At 29.1% G+C, this 19,547-nt stretch overlaps 1 protein-coding gene across 1 annotated transcript; it reads left to right on the top strand.

Moving 5' to 3' along the window:
* The first annotated feature begins 12,412 nt into the window (after positions 1–12,412).
* LOC136078041 (uncharacterized) lies at positions 12,413–16,815 on the top strand. Its single transcript, XM_065792724.1, has 6 exons — positions 12,413–14,301; positions 14,461–14,673; positions 14,864–15,876; positions 16,023–16,147; positions 16,238–16,500; positions 16,658–16,815. Exons 1-3 carry the CDS (start codon positions 13,953–13,955, stop codon positions 14,875–14,877), a joined length of 576 nt encoding a protein of 191 aa, XP_065648796.1. The 5' UTR covers positions 12,413–13,952; the 3' UTR covers positions 14,878–15,876; positions 16,023–16,147; positions 16,238–16,500; positions 16,658–16,815.
* Positions 16,816–19,547: the final 2,732 nt, after the last annotated feature.

Genomic DNA, 19,547 nt, shown 5'->3' on the forward strand with positions numbered 1-19,547 from the left:
TGGAATTCGGCAATATGGAATCACTTTCAGGAGGTATGTAGAATATACGGTTATGCACAGTTATTGCTAATTTTTAATTTTTTTAATATTTAAATCGCGCGACAAGTAAGCATTTTTTATCTAAAATCGATTTTCTAATGTAGTTTTAAAAATTTAACCGCGGTTATCCACCTTTTTTCGACAAGGAATTGATAGTGTATAGTGTTAAATATAACATTTTAAAAAACTGGCTGCCATTGAGTGCCATTTTAATAGTGAGACTTGTTTTTATGGAGGAATGCGTGGTGCGACCATTTATAAGACATTAATCTATTAAAATAGAATAATGTCTTATAATGGTCATGGAAATTGTAAATAAAAAAATATTAAATAAGTTTTAAAAAACTATATATTTTATTATATTTTATAAGGTCCCGATGACAAGATCCTTGTGATCTTCTTTCGGAAACCTAGTTTATATTGTTAGTCTGCTATATTTATATATTTGTAAAAGTATTTTAATAGTTTATTTTATTGTATAACGACTGACTTTGTAAACTGAAATAATAAAAAAAAGAAAGAAAGAAAAAAAGAAATTAGTGAATTAACATAATTTAATGGCATTAATTACATTTTAATACAATAATTTATTATTTTAAATATATGCTTTACAAGTTACTTCTCGTTCCGTTTTATGATAATCTCAAAATTTTATAAAATAGTCCTCAAAGAACTCTCAGCAGTTATAACTGTATTTTTTTTACAGAGTCTTCCAAATCTTCAAATATGGAATTGTCAAGAAAAGATCTTTTACCATATTCTTTATGGTAAAAGACAGTTCAAAAAATGAATATAAATTCATCATTGATGTTTTGACAGATGCAATTTTCAAAAAAACGGAACATGTGATACAAGTAGGCGAGGATGAAATGTCATTATCACAGTTATTTGGAAATTTTCGATTGAGACGGAGAGCAGCAGGAAGATGTGAAGAATTTTTTCTGAAAAAAAATGAAGAATGGTTGAAGAGCACTGTACAATTTTCAAAATTATTCAATACTGAATGCACGGTACCTGAGAAGATTGTGAAGAATGATAATAAAAAAGGAACATGTGGGTGACCTTCGCAATCCTTTGCTTCATCTAGTGATAGATCAAATAGGCGAAAGACTCAAAAAGTACGTTTTACTTTTTCCACAGAAAAATTAGCATATGCTGCTCAAATGAGTTTAAGGACTTCTGGTCAAGTACATGCTGCTCAAGTTGTTAAAGATGTCACGTTAACAACCCCAACAAGAGCCTCAAAATATATATCCGCTTTTCGTTCACAAAATAAAGTACCTTTAACCCCAGACAAAGCACTTTTTTTAATGATCGAGAAAGGAGAATCAAAGCACTCTTATCAACTATCAAGAAATGTAGCTAGAGCAAATTAATGCAAATTATACCCATCATACCTTGAAGTAGAAAAAGCAAAAAAAGCGTTGTTATCCATCAGTTGTGTGCACAACTGTTAGTGAGTCGTTCGCACAAATTGAACTACAGGCTTTACTTGATCATACCACATCTAGAATTATACAACTTCAGACCAGGGACGTGGTGGCCCAGTACGAGGGTACGAGGACTTGTACTGGGCTCTTAATCTGGCTCAGGAAACTGGGCCCCCAATCCTCAAACAGAAAAAATTTATTTCAGTTCTATAAGTTTCTATCAGGGCATTTTTTACAACATTCAATTTAACTTGCTTTCACGTCGGTTTGTTTGTTTGTTTGCTTGTTCGTTTATTTGGTGTCCTCTCAAATCAAATAGTAGGTCAGCGGTAATAATAAAAGAAAGACGCTAAACTTTAGTTTAGCGTAAATAAAAGAAATCGTTAAGAAAAGAAATTAAAAGTAACGTTTTAATACTTTACTTATAAATAGTAATTAAAAATAATAATTAATGTTTCTAAAGTAAATAAATAAAAAAAATATCTTATAAACAAAGAAATATAAAGAAGAAAGCTAAATATAAAAAAGAATCTGGAAACTGAATATGATCGATTGTCTTGCTCGAGAAAGAGAACGGAAATTTCGAGCTAGAGCAAATGAATCAGCTGAACAACGAACATCTAGGCTAAAAAAAAGAAGAGAACGATATGTATGGCGGCTGAAACAAAAGAAGGTAGAGGCAGATGTATTGTTAAACTAAAAGAATACCGAAAACAACCATTTTAGCGAGGAACGATTAAACAATGTCTCCTCTTTATCTGAAATTAACCATCCCATCAATAAAAAAAGAGAAAATTGTTATTGAAAAGTTCAAAACAATAAATATATAAAGTCCATGAATTCATTTGCTTTACATTGATAAATATGCAGCGGCGGACCAATAAAGATTATTCAGTGGCCCTACCAATGAAGATTATTTAGAAGTAACCAGATAGTTACTTCTAAATGATCTTCAAGGTAACGTTGTAAATGTCACTGAAAATGATCCAGCAAAATTTTTAGAGCTGAAAAATGCAAAGACGATTGATAAAAAGCAAATCAATGTATTAGGGCCAAATCAGCCAACAAAACATTCAAGGTTATCTAAGTATCGCACTGAATCAGTTAAAATTAATGACATTGAAGTTGTGCAGAAAAAGTCATGGCTAACTTACTCTCTACTATTGCTTGTTTAAGCTTTGGATCAAGAGAGGACAGAAATTTTTTACGTGATGGGTTTGATAATTGGTCAAACTTACGTCACATCATAACAAAGCATTGCACCCAGAAAAACTATCAAAATGCTGCTGAAGCTATGGTCCATGCATTATCAGACTCCACAATTGATAAAATATTAAATATTGAAACCACGAGACATCTGAACAAGAAACGTAAAGAAGCGGAGAAACTACATCAATACCTAATACGAGTTATTGATGCTATTCGGTATTTGATCGCAGAGAGTATTTCTTTACGCAGAAATGAGGAATCCAATATTTATAATGACTCTGAAAAAAGTGAAATCTTTCAATGTGGTGCGGTTAAATTTCTTAAGTTTTTAAATTTACTCAGTCAGTATGATGAGGTGCTGAATGAAAAACTTTCAAATGTTCACAGTACTCAAAAACAATCTGCTGGAAGGGTTGCTAGAATTACGCCTCTTTCTAATATACACAAAACAAGCTAATTCATACTATGACGCAGATAGTCAAGAAGGGTATTTCAGAAGAGGTAAATAATTCAGTATTCTTTTCAACATCAGCTGATGGCAACAATGGTATTACACTATACGAGCAAACTTCTACTGTATTACGTTATGTTACGCTTGCTGCAGAAGAGGAACGTTTTAAAGGAACATCTGATTTCAATGGTTGAAACTGGAACAACAACTGGTCAAGGAAAAAAAGAAAAAATTAAAGATGAAAGCAAATCAGTTAACGTAGATATTTAAAACTGTATAGGTATGTGTTTTGATGGTACAAGTAATATGCAAGGAATAAACAAAGGAGTTGTAACACATTTGAAGCAGTATTCTTTCATGGCAACAAATATTTATTGTGGATCTCATGGAACAAATCTGGTTATGAAAGTTTGTGCAAAATCTTCTGTTGTTTCTGTTCACTTTTTTGGAACAGAAAACAAGCCTGGTAATGTGCAGAAACTAAAGACTTTTCTATACGGAAGCACAAGGAAACGAAATAATATTTTTGAGAAGTGCAAATCTCTTCTTGAGGATGTGAATCAATCTATTGAACTGGCTGCTACCAAAAAGGTTCGTTTCAGTGCCTTACAAAAAATACTACCGACCAACTGCTGACACTATACCAGGCAGTAATCGATTGCCTCGAACAAATTTCAAATGACATGGAACTTAAAATGTATATTCGAAGTGAAGCACAAGGTCTTTTATCCCGATTTCAGTCATACGAAACAATTGTGACTTTATGTCTCTTCAAAGAAATTTTTACTATCTTGGGTCCCTTAAATAAAATTCTTCAAGAAAAAACACTTGATTTTTTGTTTGCTATAATGTCTGTCGATGTATCACTGGAAAAGCTTCAAGTATCAAGGGACAGTGCTGACCAAAATGCTATTTTATCTACTGTTAAAGTTGCAACTGAAGCTCAGCTTGAACAGCAAATATTTGATGAGAATAGGACTGGCAGAAAGAAACGACTGGACTTCAATGAAACAGAAGTTGAGCGACTTACTCAGGCTAAAGATCGGTGGTTGGCAGAAGTGTTTTATACTCTAGTGGATTCAGCACCTGCAATTCTTGTTGACAAATTTTCTTTACAGCTGAAATTTTTAGAAAGCATAGTTATCTTTTATTGAAGAATATGAGTGAAGATATTAGTCATAATTTTCATAACTCTAATTCACAAGAAAAAATTCAATCAATGCTTGAAAAGTTCAAAATTGGTATCGGTTTAAATGAATTCACTACTGAAATGGTTGATTTTGTGGAGATCTACAGAAAGGTTGCTGAGAAGGATAACATAACTTTGCCTTCTTTCCTCACCTCTTACAATTTTATGCTGTAAACTATGTTCGATGCTGTATTCCATTCTGTTGCAATTCTATACAAGATATTTAGTTCAATTCCAACAAATTTAGAATGAGAAAGTTTTCAGCAAACTGAAACTTGTCAAAACTCGTCTAGCAAATCGGTTGACATCAAAGCATGTTGGGGTTCGTGTTCTCTTGTCAGTGGAACATAAGAAAATGTGGAAATTGACCCAATTTTTACATTTTATTTATTTATTCCATATATTTTTAGTATAAATACAATTTTCCTTGATCAGTTATTTTTCTCACGTTAAAAGTACTTCACACTCGCCCCTCTTCTTGAAATTCGTACCTGCTTTTTAGGTGCCACCACGTCTCTGCTTCAGACTGATGTCATTGATATTCTAAGTCCGGAAATTCTGCAAAAGTTAGTAATTCACTGTAAATGGGGATGTGATGAAAGCAGCGGTCAAAGTGTTAATAAACAAAAATTTACTGAGACTGGAAAATCTGATGAAAGCATTTTTTGTATTTCTCTTGTACCTTTACAATTAATACACAACAATCATAAGACTGGTGAAGCAACCATTGTGTGGAAAAACCTAGACAATCATCTCCGCAATTCTACAGACCAATACGATGCAGTTTGTACATGAAGATGTACAGTCAACATTAAACGAAGTTACCAACATTGAACTGCAGATTCAAGGCCTTGCACCATATGCTAATGAAAAAAATGGAAAATCCGTTTCAGTAACTTATTGTATGTCTTTTATGATGATAGACGATAAAGCCTGTAATGCAGTAAATGGTACCACTTCTGCACAACGCTGCTTCGTGTGCAAAGCTTCCTCTAAAAAATTTAATGACATCAACATCATTATAAAAATGGACATTACTACAGATAATTTAAGATTTGGCATATCTACATTGCATGCATGGATTCGTTTTTTCGAGTGCTGTTTGCATGTGTTGTATAAGTTAACAACTGAAAAGTGGCAAGCTCGTCGAGAGGAAGATAAAAAGAATGTGAAAATATGTAAGGAAGAAATACAGACTCAATTTAGGATAAAACTGGGGCTTATCGTTGATCGACCAAAACCATGATATGGAAGCTCTAACGATGGAAATACAGCGCGCCGCTTTTTTCAAAATGCTGCTATATCTGCTGAAATAACAGAAGTCAATGAAAATTTAATTCATAAATGCTCTACTTAAACAAGTTAGCGAATACATTTAACGATTGTTACGGTCATACACAATCTTTTTATAAAAAAATAAGTCAGCAAATACATTTAATGATTGTTAAGGCTATACACAATCTTTTTGTGAAAAGTAAAAAAAAAAAAAAAATTTTTATTAGGCTTTAATTTTTGGTCAAACAATTCAGGAGGAAGCATGTAAATTTTTTTTTTGATATTCCAACAGCAAGTAATATTTTTGGGAGTTTTTTGTGAGCCTATTTTTCATATATTTTTTTCTTCCTTAGTTACCGTTTTTTGTTTTGGTTATTAGGGGTATTTATTTTTTTTATTTGACCTATTATACAGTTACTTTCTTCCCCTGAAAGCTTTCTTATTATGTAAAATCATGTTCATGACAGATTGGCTTTTTTTTATATTCTTAAAAGGTTAGGACTTAAGGTTAAAACAATATTCTCTCTTTCCTAAGCATATTGATACTTGGTTTACATAATGGAGAAATAAATCACAGTTTTGTAGTATTAAACAACTTTCATGTAGAATTAAACAACTTTCTTCTTCATTTGTTGACCTTTTAACCACTGTTTTTTGACCACTGTTCACAAATCTTACAAACATTGAGCTTCTTAATTGCTGTTTGCTAGGTTTGACACAAAATCAAAATGAATCTGTGAAGGGGTTCTTTGGTCCAAATGTTCTAAAACTAATTTTTGCGGACGAATCAAAGTTGAAATTTTAACAGTTTAATGCTGGTGCAAAGTCAAGATTAGAATTTCCAAAATCTATTGGATTATCAATTTCCAGAAATATGGCTACTGCGCTCCAACAACAAGATAGTATTTGGATTAAATTTGCAGCAAAAAAAAAAAAAAAAATACTTGAAAAAACTAGAATTAGGCGGCGTAAGCTGCGAGTTCAAAAAAAATCTAAGATTGATGAAACAGTTTATCTTGCAGGTAGTTTTGGATTGTCTACGGAGCCAGAAGATTTGTCTGTAACAATTAGTAAAAGAAAAGATGTCAAAAGACAAACAACCCCTTTGTTTTTATCAGGTGCTCCTTTTTACAGATGGAAATGTTAATGTAGTGTTTGTTAATGAAAATGCCATTGAGTTTGTTTTCAAAGGCATTTAACACTTTTAAAAGTTTTTATTTTGCTTTTGTCATGATAAAGTGTTTATATACAAATATATGTAGTGAATATATATACAAAGTTTAATTTTCTTTATCTATCCTTAAAAAGATGCTAAGATAAAGTTTATTAAATAAATTATATTATTAAAAAAGTATATAAAAAAAATTATATTTAAGATTTTTTTTGCAATAATTATAAAAAAAAATACGCTTCTTGTATTTTTAGGTTAAAAAATGTCATGTTTCTGCAAAAAAACTCTAAAATAATAATTTTATAATAATGTTATTAATATTTTTAAAATTTTAATATAAATTCGCTTCTTTTGAGACCCAACATGACATACTTTTAGAAAACTTTTTTTTATATAATATTAGGGACCTGGTAAGTGTTCAAGGGTCTTATGCTCCCCTAAATCCTATAAAATTTTGAATATATATCTTCTATATAACATATATACATCTATATTTCAATGTACTATATTTTTATGTAGAAATTATTAAAAAAAAAATTAATTCAAATACTATATACTATTGCATGCTAAAGGGTTTATGCCAAACTCTATATTTTTGAGCAGTTTATCATATATATTATGTTCTTGATTGCTTTTTTAATGAAGCATGTATCAAGAAATATTATGTCAAAATTTCAATTAAGTTTCAGTGGGGGAAGGATTTCGTAAGTTTTTAAAAATAAAACACTATTTTTCTCAGTTTAAACATTTTTGTGGGTAGCATCACTGTGCAGAAGACCCTGACTAAAGTATTTTCCCCTTTTGATGAAAAATTTTGAACATACATACACATTGATATTTAGCATGGAATGTAGAAAGCATATTTTATTTTTTTTGTAATAAATAATATTTACTTTAGAAAGAATCTGTTTTTAAGATATTACCCCCTGGAACATAAACTAAAAAAAAAATCCTACATCCCATTTATTACCACATTATTGATTGCTTTATACAATTATTTTGAAGATAATCATTGCCAATTTTAACCAATATTCTGCACTATATTTTGAGCCATTACTTTTTTAAGCGAACCCCTGGTTCAATTTAAGATTTTTTTTTTTTAAATAATTATGGTTCAAATATTTTTAAATCATCTCTGTAAATTTCATTGTCTAAAACATATTTTAAAAGATTTGGTAGACAATGGAAAAAAATGTAGTTTTTTTTCAGAATTATAGTGTATATACCTTAAATGTATTCGTAAAATTACTTTAATATTGGGGAAGCTGGACACTATGTTATTTAAAAAAGTAATATTTTATGTTCATTTATAAAATTTTTATTTTTCATAATAGAATATAATTACAAAAACTCGCCGTCTATTTCATCAATATCTATGCAACTGAAAAATCTTTTTTTTTAAAGTTTATGTGTAATCAGAAATTAAAACATCGCTCAAAACGTTAATTGAAAATTTTTTGAAAATTTCACTAACGTCTTTATAGCCTTTAGTTTTTTTACAACTTCTGCACACATTGTATTACAATTAATTTAATTTCTCCATGAAATTTGTAAACAAATGTATTGTAAACATAGTTGGACCTGCTCTTGCAGCCAACCTCCAACCAATATCACATTCTCGTAATGTTGCTTCTCTTTCTTTTTTCTACAAATACTATAATGGGCACTGCTCTAAAGAGCTAGCTTCTCTTGTGCCATCTTCTAAAATTCATTCTCGTGTTACTCGTCATTCAATTGTCTCATCCTTTTTCTGGGACTGTTTCTAAGTGCTCCAAAAACTCTTATTCGTCAAGTTTTTTTTCTTAAACATCAGTTCTTTGGAATTCGCTTCCTTCATCTTGCTTTCCTGATTCATATAATTTGTAATCTTTTAAGTCGTCTTTCAATCGTTATCTTTTTCTACAATCTTCATCTTTTTTCTTCCTGTAACTTCCAACTCTAATTAGTGGTTGCTTGCTGCCTTGATGAAAGCAAAAAAGTTGGAAAAAATTCAGTTTCGGGATTGGTTGATTTGTCATCTTTCTTTTTCATTTTATTTTACGTTTAATGTCATGTGCGTTTAAATTACGTAAATAACATCAAACAGCAACATCAAGCAGCTTCAGCAGATATGTGGCATTTGAAGTTAAACAGGTTAAGCGGATATTATTTTCAAAGCATGATGACTTCAGATGGTTTCAGATGAAAAATGTAAACCTAAATTACAACCTCAGGTATAAAATTTTAAATGAATCAACACTCAAATGTTCTAGAGTCGAACCAACCAGATTTTGAACTTTCGAATAAACCTCCAGGAGGGCAGCCACGTTAAGACTTTATGTATTAGTTTTCAACTTTAAAAACAACCATGGGAATAAAAAACTGACTAGCCGAATTCCCGCAGTACATAATTCTAACAGCTTCTTTGGAATGCTTCATTTTTCTTTCTAAACGTTTAAAGCCACTTTTACAATTATTGTTTTAGAGTCTGAGTTATCACTCACATCATAATTGATTATGTTAATATTAGGAATGTTTTATAGTGTAACGGATAACTCATATAAATATGAACAAACTAAGCCTTTACCAATTTTGCTTCTTGCTAGTTTTACGTTATCTGCAACTCTGGCGATCTGATTGTTGCAAACAATAAAGGCAATTCAACCAATTAGAGGCAAGAAGTAGTTTTTAAATTTTAAACCAGTGATACCTATCCTGTTTAGTCTTTCACAAGCAGATGTATATCCATACTAACCAAAGGTACTTTTTTAGTAAGGATAAACATCTAAAAAAAGAGATACTACAGAAAAGAATTTGTAGTATCTCTTTTTCGGTATTGGGGTTTAAAATGGTTTGCCATCCAGGTTTTTTTATTTGTCTCAGCCAGGATTGGGGTCAAATGCATATTTGTATTTGTATTTGGTAATTATAAGCTTAATTGACGTAAATATGTTCATATCGTATTTGATCAAAAAGTTTATTAAATATTTGTATTTGTATTTGATTAAAATATATTTGTAATTCCGTAATCTTGATTGACCGGAATATTTAAGGGAAAAACCAAGAGATTTACTTTTTTTGTTTTGTTTTTGTTTTTGCTTTTGACACTAATATAAGTTAAAAATTTGTTTTAAGGGATATTTGTTAAAAGACTTTTTTTATTCTTCTATTTAGTATTTACCATTTTATCAATATTGTATTAAAAAAATCTTTTTATTTTGTCCAGAGGCGTAGGAAGGGAAGGGTGGAGGGGGAGGTCCAGTAATTTTAATACCAAATAGTTAATTGCTATCGTTTTTCTGATATGGGAAATTTTTTGTTTAGGTGACTTAACCATTAGTCATTTTGAGATTTAGAAAGCTTCTGTTTAAAAGAACTTATTAATGAAACATCAAAAGGTTAAAGCCTATGTGTACAATGTGGTGATTTCCACCAACGTAAAGCAATTTCATTATCTCTACAAAGGTTTATTGAATTAACATTAGAATAACTTTTGTGATTACGTAGTAAAAAAAAAACAGTTTTCTTTACTGAATTTTGAATGTAAATTTAAATGTTTGAGCACTTGTTTAAAAAGAGCTTCTGTCATTCATCTGATACTGGGGTTGTTAGCAAACCTAACACAAACACGGCCTTACAGTTGGCATACGTTTGTAAAATCTTGCTCTGGAAAAAATAAAAACCGGTTATATAAAGTTTCCATTTGCATTAATAATTGCACACGTAGACACAAGTTACAACCGTATAACTAAAATGTAAAAAAACGTGTCCTGTAGGTATTAGTTTTCTATAAAAAATGCTTGTATATAAGAATTTAAAAATTTAGAAAAACCTTTAAAAATCATAAAACGTTTGTAAAAATACTAACTAATTTTTTAAGTTTATTGGAATTATCCTCGACTACCCTCGTCATAAATTGATTACCCTTCTCATAAACTGCTTCTTTCCCTCCTTAATGTTCGATGTAAATCATTTTGATTAAGCAAGGTAAAACAATAAAATATTTAAATCTAGTTACTTCTTTATTTATTAATTATTAACTATAAAGTTTGTGGATATATTAAATTATTATATTAAATAATATAAACCGTATTAATAATATATTATAACACTCATAATAATTATAATCAAATGAATAATGTATTATATAAACATCTGTTCATAGTCATTTTATTTAGTAAATATAAATCTTTGAATAACAATAAGATTAATAGGATTTAAAGTATTAAACTTCTTTTTATGAAAAACTGTTTATACGTAATTTTTTAATTTCGGTCTTATGCCGAATTATTAGAAAGATTTATTTTTGCATCATCAGATGCTCTACAAGCAACAATTTAACAAAACTCATTCAATTTAATTTGTTATTATTTGTTCTAGTTATCTTTAAAACTCTAGTTTAACAATTAAGAACCTTGATCAACTAAAAACTTATTTTATAAGATAAATATACTGTCGCAAATAAATTTTAAGATATTTATTAAATTTTTATTCAATATTTTTTATCTGCTCACAAGTAATTTTGTTTTCTTGAGCTAAAATATAAAGTTCGCATTATGTAACAAGTACTTAAAGTTTCTAATTCTATTTATTTGAACTAGACTAGTACGAACCACTATATGTTATGTAGTAGAAGGGAATTCCAAGTGTAACAACTTTGAGTTACGTATGGATTGCAATCATGCGTAAAATGTTTATAAAAGACGTGTAATATAGATTTCTTTTATAATTAGATTTTGGTCTTTACTGAAATAATTTATAGTCTCTAGATCTATGGTATTTTATAATGTACAAATTACTTAAGAAAAGTTTAATGTTTAGCTTGGAAAAAAATAATAACGATATTTTTAACTTGTTTTTCAAGTAAAACTGTTTTAGATGCTTGTTTTGATAAATAATAATTTTGATAAATAGATTGATAAATAAAAAGATTGATGAATAAATAGATTGATATTATCAATGCAAATAATCACGCAAAAGATGGAATACTTTTGTTTAAAAAAAGTATTGAGATAAAATCAATCTGCACATTGTTGACGTCAACTAAGTTTCTCTTAGTATTTTTGCAGCGAATAAGTTGCTTTTGTATAACATCAATAATAAAAAATATATCGTGCAACCAATGTCTCTTTATATAAGATCTTTACAAAATGTTAGCGAAAGTTAATGACTAGAATGCTTAGCTAACTAGCAAATGCCAAAAACAAAAGTTTAAAATGCTGACTTTACCAGAAATACCCAGGTTGAATTAATTAGGTACGTGCGTATCTGCGATTTACGGCACCGATTTTACAGATAAAATCTGTGACCATTTTTTCACCGCGTGCCCGAAGTAGGTGTTTTAAGGATGGATTTTTCTCGTCTCTTTTTTAGAATTTTATATTGACTTAGATAATATTTTAAAAGTAGAGTCTTGTAAGTTTATTGCAATTTGTTTTTTTTTTTGCAGTTATAAACGTTTTTAGTGATTTCATTGCTACTGAAAACTTCGTTCCTGTTCTGGAAGTGAATTGACATTGAAGGCATAATGGGTTTTTTTTCTAACTTTTGATTCAATTTTATGCATCTATTTTCTATATACATGCCAAATTTCATTAAAAAATGATGACACGCTCATTCTCTATTTTTGCAGGCAGTAAAGGTACCAAATGTACTTTGTTGTAGAGCTCGTGGGAGGAGGAGGGGGGATTCCCTATTATGAGCATTTTGTATATTTGAATTTTTTTTATTCATTAAAAAGTTGTTTTTTTTAGAAGAATGAAACTTTATTGAAAATATTGGTGATTTTTTTAGAGTATTCAAAACATGATTTACACACACACAAAACTATGCTATATATTTATATATATTTTATTTAAGATTCAAGTGACTTTTTTTCTGTTGCATGTAATATAACTTTTTCAAAAAAAAAAAAAATGATTAAAGCTGATTCAATAAAATAGATGTTATGATTATTAAAAAATTTTTTTAAAGCATTATGGGACCTAAAAAGAATCATCTTTTTTATGGTAAAGCCATAAATTATTTAGCTTGTAACTTTACAATGCCAACTCATTTAAATATTGATTGTAGAAGTGGACATATATTAAATATATTCATATCCAACAATGAATAATTTAAAACAACTGTTGAAATAGTCAATAAACTTTTTAATTTCAAAGTATGTAGAAGTCAGATTGTGCAACTAGTAAATAGATCCAAATTCTACGCAGTAATTTTTCAAGGGATTCTAAACAATTTATTAATATCTGGAACATGCTCTTTGCATATCAAAAATCAATATCTGCTATGCCACAACCATATCATTCAACCACAAGCTCAAGAAGCATTGTTTCGTGTTCTTCTGTTTTATCTTCTCAACAAATCAGTGTTTTATCTGTATCAAATAGTAATCACTTAACTTCTTCTTTATCTCGTCCCACTTTAATAACCTCTTCTCATGAACCACTACTACCCAGGTTGAGAGCTGATCGGTTGAGTCCTAGAAAAAAGTTTTGCAAAAGAGGTTAACCATTTTGGCAAATGAAATGGCAAATAAAAAATGAAAACACGAAGAGGATCTAAAAGAGTTAAGAGAAAAGGCAAAGGCCCAGCCATACCAATTAAAATATCTAAATCAGGTTATTGCTCGCAAAGAAAAGACAATCCTTAATCTTTAATAAAAAGTATTTAAATTTACATTTAAAGAAACTTCAAATACACATTTTTATTTTAAAACAACAGTTGAAATTTACCCAAAGCAACTTATCTTATCAAAAGGCTATGTTAAGCCAACAACTTGCTGACAAAAATTTTGAAATTCTTGTACTGCAAAATGACATACTGATTTTACAAGAAAAAGTGGAGCAAATGCAACAAATAACACAAAACAACAAAAATGAAAAATGCTACTCAGCAGATATTAGAGCACTTATATATGACATGCTTGTGTGCCAAGTTCCTACACATAGTGTTCCAACTCTAAAATTGTAAAGCACACTGGCTATCGATTTAGTCACATTCCGCATTGCACAACTGTGGAACAAATGATGCATGAGCTAGGTGTAATATCAGGCTTACTGACCACTGAAATAGCTTTCTCAACAAAAAATCTGACACTTGGTTTTGATGCAACATCACAGGAGGGTGTTAATGTAAATGTTGTGCACTTAAAAACAAAATCAGTATGCATGGTTGTAGCTATTGATCAACTTCCTGGAGGTACAGCTTATGACTCAGAGTCACATTATAAAATCTGTTGATAATCTTGCCAAGTTTTATAGTGATTTCTACCAGCTACAATTCACTGATGTGCGAAGTACTATTATTGGAAACATAACTAACACGATGAATGACAGAGTAGCAACAAACCATGCAACAGTTACTAGGTTAAACCTTTTTTGGCAGAAATCATCAAATGAACTAAACTGTCACATTCACCCCTTGGACACAATGACCAGTTCGCGTAAGTCTTCACTGAAAGCATTAGAGACCTCTAAAAAAAAACTTTTTGGAAGAGACTGCATTGCAGCAAATATTGTTTTACAGCTAAGCAAACGTTACTACAAGGATGCAAAAGGTACATGTATAATCTTAACCCCAATTTTTTACTTTAACACAACATAATTTTGTGAAATAAGATATATAAATCTCAAATATTTTTTTATTAGCATATAAATGTTTCTTATTTCACATGCTCCTTATGCTTTTTAAAATAATTACTTTATGTTATTTAAAGGTGACCCAAAGGGTTTTATATCCTTTTTGGACCAACACAAGCTGCCCAAAGGACTGCTACCACACTACAGAGGGAACAGACTACACATTCTTTTTCACACATCTGGTATTTTAATTCATCACTATGAAATATTGAAGACATTTCTGTTTTCTGACTTAGTGTTATGTGGAAGTCTGACATATAGTTTGTTTCAAGATTTTACATCTAAAACAGGTGAATCTTTTAAATGATTGTTTCCATTCTTGGACACATTTAGATCTTAAATTGATAGGTAGGGGTGCAATATTAAAGGCTATGGGATAAACCTTTAAAACCAATAGTAATGATACTTGCAGCAATAGTTAAGGGATTATAGATTATTAGAGACTAATACTATGGTTTGTTTATAAATCTTTTGTTTCAGGTTTCCGTGACTAGTCCTTGGATGAAAAAATTTTATATCACACCAGGTCAGGGACTTGACAACATCTGGCATTCAGATAGTCAAAAATCTTTGGAACACTCTTATTGAAAGCAGCAAGGATCCTTTAATTAAACAAAAACCTGATTTTTTTGGAAATATTATTAAAGATCCTGTTTTTGATTTAATAATCAGCTTTTGCCCAGTAACTGATGGAATGAGTAAAACATTAGCTGAATGTCTGAAAGCTGTTGTAAGTGTCATTGACGGCCAGTACAAGTGTCAGTTCAACATGAGTTCTAATGATCAAACTATGAAGCAGACTAAATCAGCAAGGCTTCACAACATAGACTCAGAAGAACTTATGCGTATATTCAGTGCTGCAAAGCAAAAAGCTCCAAATGCCACGCTTTGTTTTCTTTCGAAACTTTGTGTTTGTAAAAATAAAACTGCTCTATTCTCCAAAATGCCTACTGATATTCAAAACAAATTAATATTATGGGCTATTTCTAATGCCACAAAAACTCGGTTTGCAAATGCACAATGTCATAAAGAAATGATGTCAGAACTTATAAAGCTGACAAAATTCAAAATAAAAAGGACAAAGAACAGAGGAAAATAGAAAACATTTAAAAAAATTGTATGTCTAATTAGATAAAAGAAATATTTCCTGACTTAGAAAATAATGAGGCTTCTAATATTGAAGAAATTCTTATTGGAGCTGCTATTGGAAGCCACTATTTGCCACTTGTGGTTTGATAAAGCCACTTACAGCCAAGATGTATATTTTGGCAGACTTCTTAGCATTAAAAAGAAGATCAGTGGTATATACATAGTTTCTTATTGGAAACCAAATGAAAATGAGGATGATGATGCTGTCGAGTATGAAATTAGCAAATACCAACTATCTGCAGACATCATTAGTGGTAATATGGTAATATCATAAAAAAATGATTATTGTAAATCATAATATGGTTTATATACTTGCATTAATAGTTTTCATTTGCAAATATTAAGTAAGTGTATTGGTTAGCAATGTTTTTCAATGCCTAATGTGTATATTAAGCCCCCTTACCCTCTTTTTTTTGCTGTTGTTGAGAAGATTATGAGAAGATTTATAATTCTTTCATTGATTATTTTTAAGTATCGGATCTTATTTTAGGTAGTCAGGTAGTTACCGACATCCAACAACCAGGGTTGACTTGGTTGCAACATGCTATGGGAAACCAAAGCTCATTTACTATTGGTTTTGAGCCAATAACCTGGCTTTTGATATACTGATATACTGTATGTTAGTGTTAAATAGTTTAAATCAATTAGTATAGAAATTAGTTTTTTTGATTATTATTTTTGTACATCATATCTTTTCTTTTTCAGGCAACAAATCAAAGAATTTATTTGGTTCCATTGATATTTTTGTTTTAATGGCATAATGTGTTATGCATCAGAAGTTAAGTTATTTTAATTTATTTTTAACTTAAAACAAAAACCTTTTTTTCCCCTAATTTTTGATGGGTTTTTTTAGTAACTATTTTAAATATCTAATGTATTTTATCTATTATTGCTAGGTTTTAACTCAGAGCATGAAAACTGAAAAACAGACTATTGGTTCTATGGATCTTTACTAAGTCAGGAAAGAGGTTAATTTATACTTATAGATTAAATTATGCAGTAATAACATATTTATAACATATGAGATATTAATTTTTTTTTCAGGACATATGCCTTCTCTATTAATAATGGTTGTGCTATGGTGATCTATATATTTATTTAAAAATCTAATTTTTATTTTTTTAGATATTCTCGACTTTTTCTTTCTTTGGATAATGCTTGATTTGCTTCAAAACTAGGCTATTTTCGTTGCCACAATTATGTTAAAAACATTAATAAGCATATGGAAAACAATTAATTTAGTTTAAATTCTATATTATGAAGTATATTTTAAAACAAATAAACCTTTTATTTATTGGCGTGGGCGTATTATTCGATGTTAATCAAGGCGATATACTAAAGATATTCTGATGCGCTTTTTCTAAATACATGTCTTCATTCTTTAAATACTAACTAACATGAAATGTTATCGCTAATTGTCAAAGTAATTAAACAATTTTTATTATTGTATTTTTTAGTATCTATCATAGCTTAAGTCAAAAAGTTATGTGGTTTAAGTAATAACAATGGTACGGTGGGGTAAACAGGCCTTGTTTTTTCCCCAAAACTATTGCTATTACATGAATCTCATCCTTTCCCGACTTTTTCCTCAAGTCATGTTTTTCGCTTGCAAAAAGTAGACAGTTAAAGAGGTTATTATTTTCTTTCAGTTCACTGTTTACCTTCTCGAAGACTAGGAACATATATAATAACGCAACAAATTGACTACGCGTTATAATATATAAGCCTATATATGTAAAGTGTTATACAATAAATATTACCTAAAAAAAGTTATAAAGTAAATAAATTTATGAATAAAATTTTTAATCATATAGAAATTGATTTATCTTATTATTATTTATAATTTTTTAAATTCGTTAATAAAAATAATTTTTATTTAAACAATATTAATTTTTTTCTGTTATAAGTTGAATAAAAATATAACCGAGGCAAAGTAATGCGCTGAAAACTAAATGAAGTTTTATTTATAAAATTACCGTAAGCCGAGCGCTAATTTTTTAAGTTGGTTGCAGTTTTTCTTAAGCATTCGTTATAATGAATTTTTGTCACTTAAATGGGCATAACCTTTAGTAGAATCATTCGTTTTTTATGAAATTTTTACCATTGTAATACTGGTTTAAAGCTCTTTACAATGATGTATAATAATTAAATATTTGAATAGTTTAAAAATTTTGCACACGTACCTAAATTAATATTGGATTTATTTAGTCTTTTATTTTTGAGTAAACTTATATTTTTTTATCGAAAATTTTATTTCAGACTGTATAGTTTGTTGACATAACGAATGCTCCAGCTCCATTATTTACAAACCAGCTGAAAAACTTGTTTGCTATATTTGGATTTTCAAAAAAAAAAAAATGAAAAGAACATTTTATATCAAAGTAAAGTTTAAAAATTGCATATATAAAATGTTGATGCAAAGCATATTAAAGTAACATCTATATATCTCATAACAAATGGTGTTGTAGAAATCTTTACTTAGTTGTTGTTTTTATAGCATGCCTTAAACTCATGGTAGTTTATGCAAGTAATAAAAACTTTATATAAACCTCATAAAGTAACAAAAACATAATTTTTTATTGTGAAAAAATGGAGAAAAGAACTAAAATGTGAAATTTTATTCTTTAAACATAAATAAACAAAAAAATAAAGTATTATATATAATAATTAAATATAAAATAACAAAAATAAATATATAAAGCGCATACTTATCAAAATATCAAACTTAAATACATTTATACATTATATATATTTAATATATTCCCCTGACACTAACTTGATAACATAATAATAATATAATAAATATGATACAAAGTTATAAAATGAAAAAGAATTATACCAAGCAGCCTCCTTGACTATAGTGGATCCCTCAATGAAGGAAAATCTGGAGTTTCCTATTTTATATGACCTTTTGTTTCACTTAGTTCATTAATCATTTAATTATTTTTCAAAATTGAAAATTTAAAACGTTTTTCTTTATTGCTTTTAAAGGTATTTAATGCAATTGATGTCTGCCAATTTTTAATACAATTTTCAGTCAACAAAAAATAATATTATTTAATCTCTTGCAAATTGTATTATTCTTTATACTAAAATATAAATTCAGATCTGAATGTTATAATTTATTGATTAAATGCTAGTTTAATATGTCCTAACACCATAAAAATAAAAGAAACAAAACATGATACGCAATTACATACGTGAAACACGCAGTTACAATGGTGCAACAAACAGTTACACACAGGGGCGGACTGGCCAGGGCGAAAAGCGGAGAAGTCCATCTGGACCGGTCAATATAGGAACAAATTTAAATCGTAAATTTGTGATTTTATGTTAAACTGACTGTCTATCATGCATTCTAGTCTATTATTTTAGCTTCATATCCGCTATAATCAATAATCATGAACTTGACTCTTTATATAGTGTTATATTATTTAGTTGTTAGCTTAGTATGTTAAATGTGAAGACCAAGTTCTAACTAATCCAAAAGAAAAATTCAGAGTAGAAACTTTTAGAGTAATAATTTATCAAATATTAGGCTGCCTAGATCAAAGGTTTTCAAGCAATAGCAATTTAATTGCAGATATCCAGTATTTAATTCCTAAGAATTTTAACCTTGTTGAAAGTATGCCAGATGGTGCTTTAACACATATAGTTGACCTAATTAATATTAAAAAAGGAGATTTAAAAATGGAGTTATACATTTTTTCTATAATTTATCCTAGTTTAACAACGTCAGTTGTGGAAAGAACTAAATATATATATACAAACAGAGCACAAAAAATATTACTAACAATGAGAAGTCTAGTGATGAACCATCAGCTAGTGATGGAAAATATGATCTCTGATGTTTTTAGTAAGGCAAATTTAAATTAATATAGTTTTTTTGCTTAAATTAATCTATATTTAATTTGTTTATTGATTTTAGATAATAGAAATTATCCGAATTTAATGAAATCAACAGTAAGCAGAGCTGTTTAATTTGTGTATATAAAATACTATATTCTCTAAACAT

Source organism: Hydra vulgaris, chromosome 03 (assembly GCF_038396675.1).
Source record: "Hydra vulgaris chromosome 03, alternate assembly HydraT2T_AEP".
NCBI classification, from domain to species: Eukaryota; Metazoa; Cnidaria; class Hydrozoa; order Anthoathecata; family Hydridae; genus Hydra; species Hydra vulgaris.

Bases quoted from the DNA above. Each gene is read 5' to 3' on its own strand.
- LOC136078041 (XM_065792724.1), top strand. From the start codon at position 13,953: ATGACTCAGAGTCACATTATAAAATCTGTTGATAATCTTGCCAAGTTT. The intron at 14,302-14,460 runs GTACATGTATAA...TGTTATTTAAAG, and splicing joins TTACTACAAGGATGCAAAAG to GTGACCCAAAGGGTTTTATA.